The following is a 19,067-nucleotide window of genomic DNA, read 5'->3' on the forward strand; positions in this document are numbered from 1 at the left end:
CTCTTTTTTTTTTTTTTTTTTTAAACTTAGAGTGCATGACTGCATGTAGAATCACACAAGGTTGGTTAGAGTTTGGTGCCCCTGCCTGGATTCTTGCTAAAGGTGCCAGCATATTTTATTTTTTTAATATTTTATTTATTTATTTGACAGACAGAGATCACAAGCAGGCAGAGAGGCAGGCAGGGAGAGAGGGGGAAGCAGGCTCCCCGCTGAGCAGAGAGCCTGATGCAGGGCTCAATCCAATCTCAGAACCCTGGGATCATGACCTGAGCCAAAGGCAGAGGCTTTAACCCACCGAGCCACCCAGGCGCCCCAAGGTGCCAGCATTTTTAACCTGTTAGTGCTTTGGCATCATCAATGGGAATATCAACATATAACATCTTTATATTAGGAAAGTAATTTTTATTTGAGGTTTCCTTCAGAGATGCTGGGGGTCCATGGACCTTTCTTTAAGAATGGCTCTTAGGAAGAGAAGGTATAAGTTATAAAAAGAGGACTCCAGTAAAAATTTTCCTAACCTTCCTCTTAACTGACTTGCTGGTGAAATTCACCTCCCTTGCTCATGTAATCTAACAGCAACCCTCCCAGAATGCTCAGTGTCAAGGCCGGTTGGCTGCTATGTCCACTCATCTCTGTTCCTGCCAGTAGGATAATGTGCTTTGCAAGTACCAGTTGTATTTGTTCTCAAACAAGTTTATGCCTAGTTTATTAATACTCGTAATTATACAATTTTGGTAATATGTAAATAGAATGAGTGTGAGTTCAAAAAGAAAAAGAATATATGTTTCTAAAACTAACTTAAATGCTTTGGAATAACTTACTGTAAAAGATTGCTATCATATTTTAGTAGCGTTTGTAAAAGTTTAGAAAAAAAACATAAAAATCTGGAAGGATTTTACATTCCTTCACAAATATCTTTAATTCTTTTTTTTTTTTTTTTTAAGATTTATTTATTTATTCGGGGCGCCTGGGTGGCTCAGTGGGTTAAAGCCTCTGCCTTCGTTTCAGGTCATGATCCCGGGGTCCTGAGATCGAGCCCCGCATCAGGCTCTCTGCTTGGCAGGGAGCCTGCTTCCTCCTCTCTCTCTCTCTGCCTGCCTCTCTGCCTACTTGTGATCTCTCTCTGTCAAATAAATAAATAAATAAATAATCTTATTCGACAGACAGAGATCACAAGTAGGCAGAGAGGCAGGCAGAGAGAGAAGGGGAAGCAGGCTCCCCGCTGAGCAGAGAGCCCGATGCGGGGCTCAATCCCAGGACCCTGGGATTATGACCTGAGCCGAAAGCAGAGGCTTTAACCCAGTGAGCCACCCAGGCGCCCCTCACAAATATCTTTAATTCTTATCTTACAGAGAAACTAAGGCTTAAAATTGTGAGGAGGGTTTTGTGTGTCCTTTGCAGGAAAGAACAATGAACTGATCTGTAGACCTATTTTTAAAGAAAGGCTTGTAGCTCACCTTCAAAAGCTTGGTGAATGTGTATACATATAGGTATTTTAAGCTGAAATAAAATTCATAAATTATTATCTGTATCCCCCCCTTTTTAAAAATAGCCCACTCAGCCAGCTTTCCCAGTAGATTTATTAACCAGTAGTCATGATCACATTGAATCAGATAGTTTCTTTGCTGCCATCTATGAGCTAGAAGCAAATTTCCTTTGGTTTCCATGACCTTAAAATATGCTCTTTCCCATCACTGCAGAAGTTGACAGCTAGGTCAGCTTGTATTGGTAAAGGAGTTAGATAACCTTTTAGAACTGTAACTATTACAGTTCTGGTTTTATAATAGAGCGATGAGCCTGATGATATAAGCTTTTTTAAAAATTTGGTATATGAACATTTTATTGGATTGGAAACTGCCTGGAATAAACAAGTATATGGGGGAGTTTGGAGATTTTCACAGAAATTGCATAGTAATACTTCCTGCAATATGAGAATGATAATATGTTCTTTGATCTATAAAAATAAGTTCACTGGTTAAAAAAGAAAACAATAAGTTCATGGGGTAATCAGATGGGTCAGAGTTGGGCAGATGGTAGCTGTTCCTTGATGTCAGCTCTGCCGTTGTTAGGTGGACTTTATAGCTGTCATTTATAGATGCATCGTGACATGGCACGAAGACACAGGCTGGGAAGCAAGTGACTCAGATTCTCTTCTTGGCTCACCAACCACCGGGAGTCACTGAAGACTGTGTTCTAACTTCCTGACAGTGAGCTTGCCGGAGAAGTTGTTTTTTTCCCTAGAAGTGGGGAATGAGTCCACCCTCTCCATAGTCTCTTTCCAGCCAGTCCACACTAGCAAGCTAACTGGCAAGGTGGCTTTATTTGTGACCAAACAGTTTAAAAAAAAACTCATCAACCTTAGTTATTTGAGCACCACGCCATATCACCACTGCTAACCAAACACGGGAATTATTATTAAGTATTAAGAGATTCCTCCAAATTCCTGATTCTGTGATGATCATATAGTCACTGTTAATAGTGTAGCCTAGTTTTATAGGCCTGTTCCTTCTTTTTCTTTTTCTTTTTTTTTGGTTTCCAAGAATGTTTACTGAGCATCTACTATGTGTCAGACACTGTTGTAGGATTTAGGGATCCAATAGTGAATAAAATAGAGGAAAAAATAAGACCCTGCACTTGTAGAACTTAAAATCTAGTAGAGGCTGCATATACATATACACACACAAACACTGAAGAGGACAAAAAAGTGAGAAAGGGAAATGAGGCACTGTCAGTTGGAGAGTAATGTTGAAATTCTGCAGGGTGACCACAGAAGGCATCACTAAAATCACATTTTCCATACAAAACTCCTAAAAGAGGAATATAGTCTAGAGGAGGTGGTCTCTCAGAGCATTTTTAAGTATTCTGTCCTGGGATCTGTGGGGTTTGTATGGGAGAAACACAGCATCCTAATTTGCATGAACTTTAGCATTTCTTATTGAAATGCTAGTTCATGGCATTTAAGTTTCATGAAATTTAGCATTTCTTCCAAATCATGAACATAGGTGACCCCTAGAGGGATACTGGGAGAACGTGTAACTTTGTCATAGGTAGGTACAGATATTTGCATATCGCATCATACTTATCACAGATACTATTATTTATGTTCATCACAACATAAATTATAGTGTACTAGCTCTGCTATTAAATCTTGTTTTTTGGTACTATAATAAAGGACAGAGATAACAATTTTTTTAAAAAAATCTGTATTAAGGGGCGCCTGGGTGGCTCAGTGGGTTAAGTCCTCTGCCTTCTGCTCTGGTCGTGGTCCCGGGGTCCTGGGATCGAGCCCTGCGTCGGGCTCTCTGCTCAGTGGTGAGCCTGCTTCCTCCTCTCACTCTCTGTCCGCCTCTCCACCTACTTGAGATCTCTGTCTGTCAAATAAATTTTTAAAAATCTTTAAATAAATAAATAAAAATCTTTTTAAAAAATTTGTAAAGATAGCTACATGTCAAAGTAACAGATTTCCTTATATCACTTCATATTCTAGCTTATGCATTTTAAAGCATTGAGAAAGAGGCTGAACCTTCATGAGATTGCCCAGAGGTCAAGAGGCAAGCTTTCAGTTAATCCCTAGTTGAGTTTTCTTATGCCTCCCATCTATACAGCACACTCTTCCTGGGTGTTCCTGTCCTCAAGATTACTCAAATATGTCTTGAGCACATGGCGAGGGCTTTCTAGATAGTTCCATTGAATTGTGGTTGTGAAAAATCCCATCTAAGCTTCCTATATAATGCAGGCCACACACTGTAAAACTACTTACAGAATAATGTTGCCAGCCAAGCAGAAACTTGGCTTCCTAGAAAAATGGTGTCCTCCTTCACAGGTCAGCTTTTACGCTTCTCTGAGAGATACTCAAAGGACCTTAAAGGCAATGTAGTTCATCTTATGAGAAAGAACAAGATGTAGAAATCAGAATTAGAATCAGCTCATTTCACTCACACCAGATTTTTAGCCACCCTCCTCATCATGGCCTTGGCCAAGTGGGTCTGTCCAGATTGAGAGGTCATAAACTTGAGGCCAGGATACCTGCACCTTGACCAGCCTATGGGAAATAAGATGGGATATTTGCGTTCCACTGGTTTGCCAAAGTAGCCGTAAGAACAGAACTGAGACCCTGTAACTATGTGTAAAAAGAGGAGGGTGAGTACTAGTTGGATGGATATTCCCGAGAATTTTGCCCTGCCACTTAAGCATACATTTTGTGCTTTAGATCTATTTGAACATAGTCTACCTCTCATCAAGAGTAAAAAATCAAAAGGAAAAATTCTCAGCATCTCTTGATGTTGCCAGAAACCCCAAAAAAGCATTCACTATGTAATTTTTCCATGGGACAAGCTTTATGCTTGTGTCTAATGTGGAAGGCAGCTAATTCTGAGGCCCTCAACCCTTCGGATTGTATCTTCGATTGTGCCCTTTCCTCCTGAGAAACAGACACTCGAAAAGTGTGACAAATGCTCTGAAAGTGTTGTGCTCATTCACGTGGTTGATTTCCCCTCTGCAGGCTGGTCAAAGATGCTCCTTGGGATGAAGTCCCACTTGCTCACTCCCTGGTTGGTTTTGCCACTGCTTACGACTTCTTGTACAACTACTTGAGCAAGTCACAACAGGAGAAGTTTCTTGAAGTGATTGCCAACGTCTCGGGATATATGTATGAAACGTCCTACAGGAGAGGATGGGGATTTCAGTACCTGCACAATCATCAGCCCACCAACTGCATGGCCTTGCTCACGGGAAGCCTGGTCCTGATGAATCAAGGTGCGTGTGGACACAACCGAGGGAATGCCTAAGCGCTGGTCCTAGGTGCCTTGTGCGCAGAGCGTTTTTATACCAGCCCTAGTACGTGTTCATATTTGGATCCTAACGGAGCTCATGAGTTGAATTAATACCAGGGCATCTCTTAGACAATTGAGAGACATCTCTTCCTCATTTCTGCTACTTATATCAGCCTGCAGGTTTTTTAAGTCAGGCTTTTGATTGCCCCAATCATTGTGACAGTGAACATAGCCATCCTGGGTAAATGGAGTTTTTAAAAGCTTAACGAGAAGTTTATTATTTGAAATGAATCTTCTTTGCACACAGATGTCTGTCATTACAACACTATTTTTTTTTTTCTCTAAGGACCTAAAATAACCAATCGGGGTCATTTAGGTCAAATTTGTAAGTGACTTTTGTGGATCATGTAACTATTTTGCTTTAATGTATTACATAATTGCTGATACTACATTGTCTCTGTTCTTGTAATTCTGATTTAATTACAACACTTTAAAAGTCTGCACATGATTAAATTTGACTGTATTTAAGAAAAGCAGCCCTAAGATCACAGTGAATTATTGGGATATTAAACCTATACTTGGGGCTGGAAAATCTGACAGAACTCAACTTCCCCACAAGAATTAGTATGCATTTTGTAGATTATCCAGCATCAGATTTCCTCAAGTCTAGCATTCTCTCTTGTCTTATCAACCAGCCATCACTTTTTAAAAAATTATTTTTATTTTTTTTTAAGATTTTATTTATTTGTTTGTCAGAGAGAGAGAGCAAGCACAGGCAGACAGAGTAGCAGGCAGAGGCAGAGGGAGAAGTAGGCGCCCCACCGAGCAAAGAACCCAACTCGGGATTCCATCCCAGGATGCTGGGATCATGACCCAAGCCGAAGGCAGCATCTCAACCAACTGAGCCACCCAGGCGTCCCTAAAAAACTATTTTTATTAACATATAATGTATTATTTATCCCAGGGGTACAGGCCTGTAAATCATCAGCCAGCCATCACTTTTAATTAGTCTTACAGGAAAAGAAACTAATATTAACTGAGCATGTGGCACGTGTTATTCCTTGTCCCTATTTTATTTGTCACATCAACCATATAAGGTATCAGATTTGGACCCAGTTTTGTCGAAACTCAGAGTGCCCTCCCCATCTATATTTTGTTGCCTCTCTTAGAATAGAGATTCAATTTATAGTGATTTAAGCCATATTTTAAGAGAGCCAAGTTTCATCTTGGCTCCCTTTGCCCCCTATTCTCACAAGAATAAACAGGATTTAAAAGATCAAAATGCGAAATAAAAAATAAAAGATCAAAACACAAAATATCAAATCAATAAACAAATATCAAAGTATTTATTTATTGATAAATAAATCCCAAGGCCTGTGAAAAGACACCCTCATGAAATGGTGGAAAGAACCCAGGACGAGCTGGCTCTCAGCCAGGGCCTTGGGTGTCAGCCTCGTAGTCTTGTTTCTTTATATAAATGTTGAGTTCTTTAGTAGCAAGATAAGAGCTTATTTCTTCATTCTTTGTGGTAGATAAGATTGCTCCAGATACTATGCAGACATCAAAAATACCAATTCAGGGGGCGCCTGGGTGGCTCAGTGGGTTAAGCCTCTGCCTTCAGCTCAGGTCATGATCCCAGGGTCTTGGGATCGAGCTCTGCTCAGCCGGGAGCCTGCTTCCTCCTCTCTCTGTGCCTCTCTGCCTGCTTGTGATCTCTCTGTCTGTCAAATAAATAAATAAAATCTTTAAAAAAAAAAAAAAGTTAAAAAAAAAAATACCAGTTCAGGTTGGGGTCAAAAGGTGTAGTCCTCCTCTCACAGGAGTTTGCGAGTATGTTTATTTCCTGACGAAGGTTACGATGTGCTCAGCAAGACAGTGTTTCTAGAACTCTCACGCAGGCAGTGTACACATTCATAAGACGAGTGGACAGAAGAAGAAGTGAAATCCCCAGCCGGGCCCATCTCAGTTAATAACCAGGCTCGCCGTCCTGGCTCTGTTGGCAAACACACCACCATGAGGAGTTTCCTCACAGGCTGTTTGGACAATCCCACCTTCTCCAGACTGGCCTCACAGATGCTGGCAGAGCTTAGTGTACCAGTAATTCCCACAGGACTCCCACAAAATCTCAGAAGGGGGAGAATCAGAATGTTCTCTCTGCTCTGCTAACTCTCTCTCAGGCTCAAGGATCAGGGACCACAGGATCACACATGAGCCGTTTGCAAATCAGTGGGAAGGAAGCCAGTTGTGAAACATTTACACGAACAGCATTACCAGAGAACGAAAGAAGAGCTGTCATGAAACTCTGGTTAAATCCTGATTGAGGGTATTCAGTTTGAATTGAGGAGAGCCATGTTTTTTATGTGAGTTTGAGAAGGTTCACAGAACTTTGAAATAGAGGTAAGTCTGGATAAGTGAAGAAATGAAGAACATTCACTTCTGAACATTCATTCAGCAAGGGGTATGGATGGTGGGCGAGCCCAGGGCAAAGCATCAGTAACAACATCAACTCCTGAAACCGAGGTTGCACTGTATGTTAACTAAAACTGAAATGCAGTAAGAGTATCAGTGTCTCATACTGACAGATTCAAAGTTTACAAAGGTAGACGTTGCCTCATCTCTCCCGAACAGGGTTGTCTTTGGGGGGGTAGGGGGGAAAGAAGGAAAAGCCAGGTCATATGATATCAGGGTGATAAGTAGCAGGCCTGATTTTTTTTTTTTTAAGATTTTATTCATTTATTTGACAGAGATCACAAGTAGGCAGAGAGGCAGGCAGAGAGAGAGCGGGGAGCAGGCTCCCTGCTGAGTGGAGAGCCTGATGCGGAGCTCGATCCCAGGACCCTGAGGTCATGATCTGAGCTGAAGGCAGAGGCTTAACCCCCTGAGCCACCCAGGCGCCCCAGCAGGCCTGATTTTAGGTATCACGTTGTGGAGTCTGGTTAGAGATGGAGGATACAGAGAAGAAAAAGAGGAAAATGATTAGAACTCTAAACCCTAATGATTACAGAATGGAAACTAAAAACTCTCCAGAAGACTGGCCTGGCAGGTGTACAGCTGGACAGGAGGAGTCGGGGTACGATTCACAGTCACCTCTCCAGGTGGAACCCAAACAGTGCTTCCCTCAGGATATGGGAGCCAGGTCTAGAGCCTGGCACCTGGGATTTAGGCTGGGATCTGGTGGTCCCAGGGGCCCTGGAAGCCCTCACACCCAGCACACACGTGGTGGGCCGTGGTAGTGTTCAGCACTGGTGATCACACACATCTGTGCAAGCAAAGCAATGAGATTCTATCCACACCGGGAGGCGAAGAGCTTACTTTCACCCTCACTGGTTGTATGTTTTTAAACAAAAAAACAAACAAAACAAAGCTGAAATCTAAAGACCTAGGTTCAGATCAAAGTTCTGTTCATTTTTAGTCATGTGTCAGAGGTCTTGAACAAGTCAAGCTTTCTGTAATTTTGGAGCAATAATGCCTAATTGAATTGGTAAAAGGATTAAGTAAGATTGTGTTCAGTGCTGTGTAAATTGCAAATGTTTTAGAAATGCGAGTTGTGATTGTTACCTAATGCTAGTCGCAAGAATTTATAGGAAGCTAGCATTTTTGAGTCAAAAGTATTTCATTAAAATTTTAAGGCCTTTAATTTTCAGTTGCAGAAGTAGAAAAATGTGATGGGTTAAAGCTCTTGAACAAAATTTTAGCTCGTTTTTGGTAGACTCAGGACTCCCCGTTGATATTTTTTACCATCAGAGTAAAAGACAGCACTCCAGTGGTGTCTCTGATCCACTATGCTGCCTTTTGAAATCCTGTGAAATCCTGTGGCACATAAAGGATGAGAGATCTTCCTCTAATGACAGAACAGATCGAAGGCTATCTGCTTAGCCTTTATAGTATTTGCAGCTTATTAAAAATCCTCTGAACTAATGGTGCAAGTTTTATGAGGTGATAAGCTTCCAAAATATTTTCAAGTAGTAGTTTTTAGAAAAATTGAATAAAAGTCTTAATACACAGAGCTCTTCTTGTAGACACAAAGTTACAGGCAGTTTGTAATCTTAGATGTGATGGGGTTTCAAATTGATTAAAGATTGGAAACTGAAGCTCATTTCAGGGTTTATCTTCATTTAATAAATGACTTGTATTCGAGAACTTTTTAACTTAAATCATGGACCGGACACAAGCCTGAATTAGCAGAATGTTATTTATATTGTTGATAAGTCCGAGTTTTACAAAATGCTCTTTGTACTGAAGTCAGATAACTCAGAGCATTTTTTTGCTCATAATTTTGTTTATGCTTCCTTATAGCTAGAGTCAGTGTTTCCATGTGTTTTCATTCTGCAGGGTATCTTCAAGAAGCCTACTTATGGACCAAACAAGTTCTGACCATCATGGAGAAGTCTCTGGTCTTGCTCCGAGAGGTGACAGATGGTTCCCTCTACGAAGGCGTTGCCTACGGCAGCTACACCACTAGATCACTCTTCCAGTATATGTTTCTTGTTCAGAGGCACTTTGACATCAACCACTTTGGCCACCCGTGGCTTAAACAACACTTCGCATTTATGTACAGAACCATCCTTCCAGGTATCGTGAGGAATCAGAATTGGGAGAGCAATTAACTATGATAGTTCTTCCCAATTATGAAAATGAGTCAGACCAGGAAAAGAAATGTGGGGTTCGAGTCATGTCGAGATGAAAGGGATTTTTTTTATAAAAAAAAAATCAAACAATGCAATAGTTGTATCTAACCAGAACATTTGGGAAGTTACTGTGAGGATTTGTGATTTATGTACTGTAAAGCTCGGAGCGTAATGGATCAAATATAATTTGTAGCCCCCACAGTACTTTTATTTTTGTAGATGTAAAACTTGGGTACATATACTAATTCCTTTTCATGAATCTTTTTTTTAAATTTCCAAAATATCATTGTGTTTATTTTTTGCATATTTGAAATAGCTCCCAAAACAGTAACTTTGTATTTTTCTGATTCATCTGCAAAAATAACATTTCCTTTTCTTGAATCTTAACAAGATGTAAGCATTTATGGTTACATGTTCATTTTCCTTTACATGCAATCCCAAATTGATCCTCTTGTTTTTTAGGTTTTAGTTTTTATTTCCAAGCTACATAGATATTCACAATGAAAGACTGTGCCTACATATTTGTTGGAGCTTCAGTATTTTCTTTAAATAGTTTAGTGAAATGCATAATATAAAATATAAAAAATCAAAAAATGAGTTGCTACAAAACTTCTAATTCCTTGTTGTCTTGTAGCTCAGTCTTCTAAGAGAACTAGCTCTAAAAAAAGATGTATATGGTTTAAGAACACTTGGATTTCTAGGACAGTCTTAAAACTCTCCTTGTTTCTAAACAGGACTAAGATGTTAGAAAAAGTTTAGGAGGTAGATTTTCATCAGATGGGAATTTTTTTAACACCCAAAAACCAAATAATCCAGTTGAGAAATGGTGGAGAAGAAGTAAATAGGCATTTTTCCAAAGGAGACATCCAGATGGCTAAAGGACACATGAAAACATCAGTTGTCCCAATTTTAGTATATGTGCTGCTGAAGCGAGCACGAAAACATCAGTTGTCATCGGGGGGAAAAACAAAAGCCTGAGATATCACCTCAGACCTGTCAGAATGGCTAAGATTAACAACACAAGAAACAATAGGTGTTGGCAAGAATATGGAGAAAAGGGAACCCTCTCACACTGTTGGTGGGAATGCAAACTCGTACAGCCACTCCAGAAGCCAGTATGAAAGTTCCTCAAAAAGTTAAAAATAAATCTACCCTACCACCCAGCAACTGCACTACTAGGTATTTACCCAAAGGACACAAAAGTGCTGATTCTAGGGGGTGTGTGCATCCCGACGTTGATAGCAGCAATTTCCACAATAGCCACACTATGGAAGGAGGCCAAATGGCCATTGACTGATGAATGAATAAAGAAGATGTGGCGTGTATCAAAAAGAATGAACTCTTGCCATTTGCAATGACATGGATGGAGCTAGAGCATATTATGCTGAGTGAAATCAGTCAGTTAGAGAAAGACAAATATATATTTCATTCATATGTGGAATTTAAGAAACAAAACAGGTGAACATATGGGTAGTGGGGAAGGGAGAAAAAAGAGAGGGAAACAAGCCATAAAAGACTCAAAGACAGAGAACAAACAGGGTTGGGGGAGGGAAGTAGGTGGGGGCTGGGCTGGATAGGGGATGAGTATCAAGGAGGTACTTGCTGTGATGACCACTGGGTATTGTCTGTAAGTGATTCACCACTGAATTCTCTTCCTGAAATCAGTATTGCACTATAGGTGAACTAACTAGAATTTAAATAAAAATTTGAAAAGGGAAAAGAAAAAAAAGGATGGGGAATCTTCCCCACCACCCCCCAACCAGTGAAATGTAATTATTAGATGGTGATTCTAGCCCTACACTAAAGAATCCAGTCTTTAAATCTTTCTGCTCTGGTTGTGTACACGTGGCTGAATAGAATCTCCATTATTTGATTAGGTATCCAAAAAATACTGCAGAGCAAAAGAATGATAAGCTTCTTAAAGTTTAGTTGAGAATTAACTTTCAGAACCCCATTGTTTTATTGCTTATTCTTAGATATGCAGGAGAGGCCTGTTTTGTAGCTTATCTTGATAAAGGCCATGAGGCCAGGGACCTTGGAGAGGTCTCAGTGCTTTGTCATTTGATCTGAGATCTAACAGCCGGCCGCATCAGGGCTGTGAGCTGTGTCTGTGGCTGCATTCGGAACTGGAAAGGATAGGGGAACACCTCCGCGAGGGGGATTCGTGTATTTCTGTCAATTAATCCAACAAAACATTACCGAACATCTGTGTGTCAGGCACTGTTCCAGAGAGGGGATTCAAAGAGAAATAAAATATATCTGCTTTCAGGGAATTCACAGATTAGTAGAAGAGTCAGGAAATCACATTTTATCATAAGATTTACTTGGAATAGCATTTACTAAACTGGCAGAGGAAAAACATTAGCTGTAAATTATGTAAATATGGTCATGGTATCATTTTAGAAGGGATTGTGTGTTAAAAGTCAGTCTATTCTTTTTTTTTTTTTTTAATTTTATTTATTTGACAGAGAAAGATCACAAGTAGGCAGAGAGGCAGGCAGAGAGAAAGCGAGAGAGAGAGAGAGAGAGAGAGAGAACCAGGCTCCCCACTGAGCAGAGAGCCCGATGTGGGACTTGATCCCAGGACCCTGAGATCATGACCTGAGCCGAAGGCAGCGGCCCAACCCACTGAGCCACCCAGGCACCCAAAAATCAGTCTATTCTTAACAACCTTTCTCTCTCTCTCTCTCCCCCCCACCTTTTTTTTTTCTTTTCCTCAATGGATATTCTAGTAATGATTATTCCTGTCTGGCTCAGAGCTGTCTCCTATTCTTTTTCATGAAAAACTGGAGTATATCCAGTCTTACCTGCTTTTGTTTTGATGACCTATTCCCGTATGATCTTTGCATTTTCTTTCTTTAACTTGTGGCGGTATATATTAGCAGGATCTTCTGTGGGAATTAGGAAGTTTTCTTCCTATATGGGGGCACCTGGGTGGCTCAGTCAGTTAAGTGTCTGCCTTTGGCTCTGGTCATGATCCCAGGGTCCTGGGATTGAGCCCCACATGGAGTTCCCTGCCCAGCATGGAGCCTGCTTCTCCCTCCCCTGTTCACTCCTGCTTCTGCTCTGTCTCTTGCTCTCTCCGTCAAATAAATAAAATATTTAAGAAAAAGTTTCTTCCTATAGAAATGCAATGTCTCCCTTAAGCCTTATAACTTCCACTTTATTGGATGCCACATTGAAGCACCTTGTGTCATCATCTTGGTGTAGAATATGGGATAGTGAGTAAGACAGCTAGAGCTCAGTCCAGGTTCAGGAACTCACTGTGCTCCAGAGGAGAACCTCTGTGTCTCTGCAGATATGATGCCGCATAGCATGGACACTGGAAAATGAGGAAGGTGGGCGGCATACAGAAGCATTAAGAATTGTGGCACTTCCCTTCCCAGTGATAAGTAGCCACGTAGCAAATACAAACTTGCGCACAAGATTTGTGAAAGAGGTCAGGTCAGAGGTCTCATTAACTGGTTTGGGTCTCATTAACTGGGTCTCCTTAACGTGGATGTCATGCTTTTGGGTTTTTTAAATTCAAGGTACACAATCAATTCCAATTTGCAACCAGGATTGGAAATCATTGTTTAGGTCTTCAGTGGAGTGTGCAGTTTTAAATCTATCTTCATTCTGTCGAACTTCTCTCCCCAGGGTTTCAAAGAACTGTGGCTATTGCAGACTCTAATTACAACTGGTTTTATGGTCCAGAAAGCCAATTAGTGTTCCTGGATAAATTTGTCATGCGGAACGGCAGTGGTAACTGGCTTGCTGACCAGATCAGGAGGAACCGTGTGACCGAAGGTCCAGGGACACCATCCAAAGGGCAGCGCTGGTGTACTCTTCACACGGAATTTCTCTGGTAGGACATGTTGGGCGGCCTTTAAAAATAAATTATACCCAGGGTGAACGTGTGCTAGATTCCTGCATTTAAAAAAGAAAAACTACATAAAGCACTTTGTAACCCCTACTCCATATGCCGCCAGCTCAGCTTCGGCTCCCGTTGCAGCTTTGGAGGCTCTGCTGGAAACATATCCTTACGTGTAGGATCTCATTACTCTTGGCATTTTTTGGTTTTCTTGTGTTAGAGATGTCCTGGGCTTCCACTATTTCATAGATGGTCATGTTTCAATTTACGTCATTTTTGAAATCCTATAAAGAGAAAAAGCACAAAATGTAGACTAGGTTACCCTGGCAATCACAGCAAAGAGAGAAATAAAGGTAGGAAAATGTTTTGTTTTAATAAATGGAGCATTATAATCTTCTAATAGCAAAGTTGTTACTAAATTTCCAAAACCGTTTAAAAGTGTTTGACAGTATTTGACAGTTTCACTTTGATAATAAAAGAACCATGTAATTTTTCCTGCCTTAATCCTTTAAGCCTAGAAAGAGAAGCCAGGATCTCCTTTTTAAAGTACTGCCAAGTATATTGTTGGCATCCAATAAATTAAAATAATAATTACAGGGAACTGGTTAATCATTAATTCTTGATTTCTTTTCAAGCTATTGAAATGTGTATTCAATTCCAAAGTATGCTTCTGTTTTGATTGGCTTCTCTTCATTATTCTTTTTTAGTTTAAACAATTAAGAAGAAAACAATATTAATAGAGTTACAACCAGTTACAATTTAACCAACATTTTTTAAAACTATTGTCACAGGTGGAGCAAATATATTAATATGCAACCATTTCTGACTCCTTTTAGGGGTATGAAGTAATTATTTAGTAGTAATTTCACTTATCCTAAATAAACAACCAGGATAGTTCTATAAGCTGACTATAGGAGTCAGATTAATGCTAAGTCTAACTTGGTTCAAAATCTGCCATTTATAGGAATATGCAGACTGACCAAATCAGAGAGGTATGGCCAATTAATTCATCTTGTGTCTGGAATTGTTAAATCACAATAATTAAACCAACGTTATTAACTAGACCTAAGTAAAGATACGATCTCTGATGGCCTGAGACTCTAGAACAGCAGACGAAACAGCCAAAATCAAACACCAGTAAGGTTAAACATAGGTGATCAATTCATTTTAGAGAAAAGTATCTAAGAGCTAATAGTATAGGCCTGCCTTTCTTCCCTTGAGCAGGAAATCATCTACACCCATCAGAAATGTTCATCTCAATCATCATGTTTATGATTCCTTCAGGGGCCCTCTCTGACTCACAATACTGTGTTCTTAATCACTGTGGAAGTTTATTGTTAATTCTTATATTAATATGATAATAAATATTTGTCATAAATAAAAACGAGAGGCCATTTTTTGGGTCCAAAATCCATGATCTCATCTACAGATTCAAACAGAACCCATGGCTTTTGGTAAGCAGGGGTAACCACAATTATAAATCTCCCAGTATGAATAGTTTCTTGAATTTCATCTACTTACCTTCTTAGATGCGGTATAGGCAGTAAATTTTATCTAATACGTAAAGTTCAACTCTGCTAACATTTATTTTTTTAGAGGGTGAAAATTAGTCTAACAAACTTTCAGTAGTACCGGTTGTCACAGAACAGTAAGTACTTCCTTACAACTGTGGCTTGTTCGAGTCTTGATCCTAACACTGGGTTCTCCAGGATAGAAGTCCCTGGGCTAGAAATTTGGAAGTGTGACCCCGCTGTTTGGAGGGCAGCTCTGAAATCATTCAGTGAAGAAGGTCCCGGTAGCCACGAGCAGGTTCACAGGTTCACAACTATGAAGATAGACTCGTCTCCCTTCACTAACACTAAGGGTGTTCCCCTGCGCAAGCTCATCCATGGGTGTTTCCAGAAATGTCCCTCCTCCAGAGGACACTGCTAACACTCTGGGTAGCATCTGTGCTGAGTCCTCCAGCCACACTACAAAGTGGCACCCCAGTTCTTTTTTTTTTTTTTTTAAAGAAATCACAAGTAGGCAGAGAGGCAGGCAGAGAGGAGGAAGCAGGCTCCCCAAAGAGCAGAGAGCCCGACGTGGGGCTCGATCCCAGGGTCCTGGGATCATGACCTGAGCCGAAGGCAGAGGCTTTAACCCACTGAGCCACTCAGGCGCCCCCGGCACGTCAGTTCTGATGGCTTATTTTAACTTCCACCAGAAAAACCATCTAATTTTGAACAATTCATCCCTTCAGGTATGACGCCAGCTTGAAATCTGTGCCTCCCCCGGATTTTGGCACCCCCACGTTGCATTATTTTGAAGACTGGGGTGTTGTGACCTACGGGAGTGCACTCCCTGCAGAAATCAATAGGTCTTTTCTTTCCTTCAAGTCGGGAAAACTCGGGGGCCGTGCCATATATGACATCGTCCACAGAAACAAGTACAAAGACTGGATCAAAGGATGGCGAAACTTTAACGCAGGGCACGAGCATCCCGATCAAAACTCATTCACGTTTGCCCCCAACGGCGTGCCTTTCATCACGGAGGCTCTCTATGGGCCAAAGTACACCTTCTTCAACAACGTGTTGATGTTTTCGCCCGCTGCGGCCAAGAGCTGCTTCTCTCCCTGGCAGGGGCAGGTCACGGAAGACTGCTCCTCGAAATGGTCCAAATACAAGCACGACCCGGCAGCCAGCTGCCAGGGGAGGGTGGTGGCCGCGGTGGAGAAGAGCGGGGTGGTTTTCATCCGAGGGGAGGGAGTGGGCGCCTACAGCCCCCAGCTGGATCTCAAGAGCGTCCAGAGGAACCTGATCCTCCTGCACCCGCAGCTGCTGCTCCTGGTGGACCAGATCCACCTGGGAGAGCGGAGCCCGCTGGAGACGGCAGCGAGCTTCTTCCACAACGTGGACGTTCCTTTCGAGGAGACGGCGGTGGACGGGGTCCACGGGGCTTTCCTCCGGCAGCGGGACGGGCTCTACAAGATGTACTGGATGGACGACACCGGCTCCAGCGAGAAGGCGACCTTCGCTTCGGTGACGTACCCTCGCGGCTACCCCTACAACGGGACCAACTACGTGAACGTCACGGTGCGCCTGCGGCGCCCCGTCACGCGGACGGCTTACCTGTTCATCGGGCCGTCGCTGGACGTGCAGAGCTTCAGCCTCCACGGGGACGCGCAGCAGCTGGACGTGTTCGTCGCCACCCGCCGGCACGCCTACGCCGCCTACCTCTGGACCGGCGAGAGCACCGGCCAGTCGGCCTTCGCGCAGGTCATCGCCGACCGGCGGGAGATCCTGTTCGACCGGAGCTGCGCGGTGCGGAGCGCGCCGCCGCCCGAGCTGCGGGACCACGCCGCGCTGGTGGAGTGGAGCCTGCAGCGCTTCAAGCCGGTCTTCCAGCTGCTGGAGAAGCAGATCCTGTCCCGCGTGCGCAACACGGCCGGCTTCCGGAAGACCGCCGAGCGCCTGCTGAGGTTCTCCGACAAGAGGCAGACGGAGGAGGCCATCGACCGGATTTTTGCCATCTCGCAGCAGCAGCAGCAGCCGCAGCAGCAGCAGCAGCAGCAGCAGCAGCAGAGCAAGTCCAAGAAGAACCGGAGGGGAGGCAAACGCTATCAATTCGTGGACGCCGTCCCCGATATTTTTGCACAGATCGAAGTCAACGAGAAGAAGATCCGCCAGAAAGCTCAGATTTTGGCACAGAAAGAACTGCCCATCGACGAGGATGAAGAGATGAAAGACCTTTTGGACTTTGCAGATGTGACGTATGAGAAACACAAAAGCGGTGGCTCCCTGAACGGCCGCTTTGGACAGGCCCGGATGATGACGACGACGCGCAGCAGGGCCCCGTCGCTGTCGTCGTCCTATACCAGGCTCTTCCTGATCCTGAACATTGCTATTTTCTTTGTCATGCTGGCAATGCAACTGACTTACTTCCAGAGGGCCCAGAGCCTGCATGGCCAAAGATGCCTTTACGCAGTCCTCCTAATAGACAGCTGTATTTTACTGTGGCTGTACTCTTCTTGTTCCCAGTCCCAGTGTTAGCACTAAAGCCAGCCATTGTTTGGTCGTTTTGTGGTCCCAAGAGTCTATGCAAAAAACAAAACTTGCCGCAGTTTGTTATTGGAGTTTTTATCTCAGATTCCTTTTAACAAATTAAGGGGGAACGTAGTTTCACACAAAAAGGAAGGGATATGGAGAAATCAGAATTGGAAAGACGAAAGTTTATCAGAGGAGTAAGAGCAGCTTGGTTGTCCCATGGCGTTTCTGGAAGTATTTGCGTTGGCTAATTCAGCAATCCCTGTGATACTACCCTTAGGAGAAACAAGAAATCTGGTTTTAAGAAAAAGATTTAGATAGATTGGGTTTTATTAATATTAATTTAATGTTATTAGCAACCTCCAGATACTGTTTTATGGAAAAGACTGAAACACACAATTCTGATAAGTTCAGAAAAAAAAGATTTTTAATCGGGTAGTTTTGTTGAAAAATAAATATTAAGTCCTGGTGTGGGGGTGTGAACTTCCTTGGAGAGTAGTTCATTAATTAAATGAGAGCAGGATCTCCATATCAGATTCCTATTCAGACAAAACAATAAAATCATGGCAGACAATCGTTAAAAATTTAAAATGTGTTTTCAGTAGAAAAACACATATCCGTGATGAATATTTCCTTGGCGATGTTGGTCTCTGCACACACATAATGCATCCACTGGTTGTCCAGTAAATAAGACAGTTCCGGGTAACTTAATTTTCTCTTTTCCTTATAGGGAAAACTGTTGTAAGACCCAGTGGCTCAACTTCAAAGTAAAATGTTTTATATCCCAAACGTTGATTTCAATACCAAAGAAGATGGGGAAGCTAAAATTTGGATATGATTCTTACGTTTTTTAATAGAAAACTTTAAGTTTATTTTGCTAAATAAACATAATTATGATTTATCTATGGTGTCTTCCTTCTTTGTTCCATTTCTTTCTTTGAATCGAAAGAAATAATTTCTCTGCTTATTTACGTTTTTGTGGCATTGCAAACAAAAGCCAGCTTCTGATATTTAAGTAATTAAAAACATAAAATGGCCGTAGTTATGGTCATTCAAATTCTCCTGTGGTAGCAGGAGCAGAGAGTGCTGGGAACATGTCCCACAGGTTAGATTTCAGCAGAAGAAAATGATCTACTTATAGGGAACTTAAGAGTAATTATCTTACATTCTACATAGACGAGTCTTGCAGAATTCTTTCTTGAAAACAGAAAATACACTTGGCTCAAAGTTTATAGTAAGGACACATTCTCTGATTTGAAAGTCTAAAGTCATAATGGCAATCATTTATTTTTCCTTATCCTTTTTACTCATGGAGATACTAGTATGCAATGGAAAACAGGGATATGGAGAAACCCTCAGGAACACCTTTTTGCAGTGCTAATTTTGAACCTTCTTACATAAAGAAAACAAGGTTTGACTTCACTTCATTACACTTGGCATCTAGAAGATGACTTCTGAGGAAGTAGTTTTTCTTCTTTCATGGAGGAAATCTCTAGGGAGGATGTCGTTACACAGTGTTTAAAAGAATAATGTTTTCAAAAGAATAATGCTTCCGTTTGTCCTGCATGGATGCTGTTACTGGGATTTAAATTTGCTTTATGTGACAGATTCTCCGTTTACTTAACCTCATTCAGCATTCCTCTCTCCTCTTTCTCATTCCAAAGGGTGAATTGTCTGAAATGATCAAAAGCAAATTTTGAAAAAAAAAAAAAAAAAAGGGGAAATTGCTCTTTGAGGCTACCAAGCGAACCTGATCTCATTCAAAAACTCAAGGCATACTTTCTAATATGGA

General features: G+C 41.8%; 1 protein-coding gene across 6 annotated transcripts in view; it reads left to right on the forward strand.

The window, feature by feature from the left end:
* The window catches only part of DSE (dermatan sulfate epimerase), an 85,740-nt gene extending 67,564 nt beyond the window's left edge, over positions 1-18,176 (forward strand). For 5 of the 6 annotated variants that reach the window (XM_059401247.1, XM_059401246.1, XM_059401245.1 and 2 more), the window contains 4 exons: positions 4,502-4,755; positions 9,105-9,344; positions 13,040-13,247; positions 15,493-18,176. In XM_059401247.1, the coding sequence (XP_059257230.1) occupies positions 4,502-4,755; positions 9,105-9,344; positions 13,040-13,247; positions 15,493-17,281 (2,491 nt within the window). In that variant the 3' untranslated portion in view covers positions 17,282-18,176. Of the gene's footprint in view, positions 1-4,501; positions 4,756-9,104; positions 9,345-13,039; positions 13,248-15,492 lie in introns of those variants that run through there. The other variant, XM_059401249.1, reaches the window with a different exon arrangement.
* The last annotated feature ends 891 nt before the right edge of the window (positions 18,177-19,067 follow it).

This window comes from Mustela nigripes, chromosome 5 (genome assembly GCF_022355385.1).
Source record: "Mustela nigripes isolate SB6536 chromosome 5, MUSNIG.SB6536, whole genome shotgun sequence".
Classification (NCBI taxonomy): domain Eukaryota; kingdom Metazoa; phylum Chordata; class Mammalia; order Carnivora; family Mustelidae; genus Mustela; species Mustela nigripes.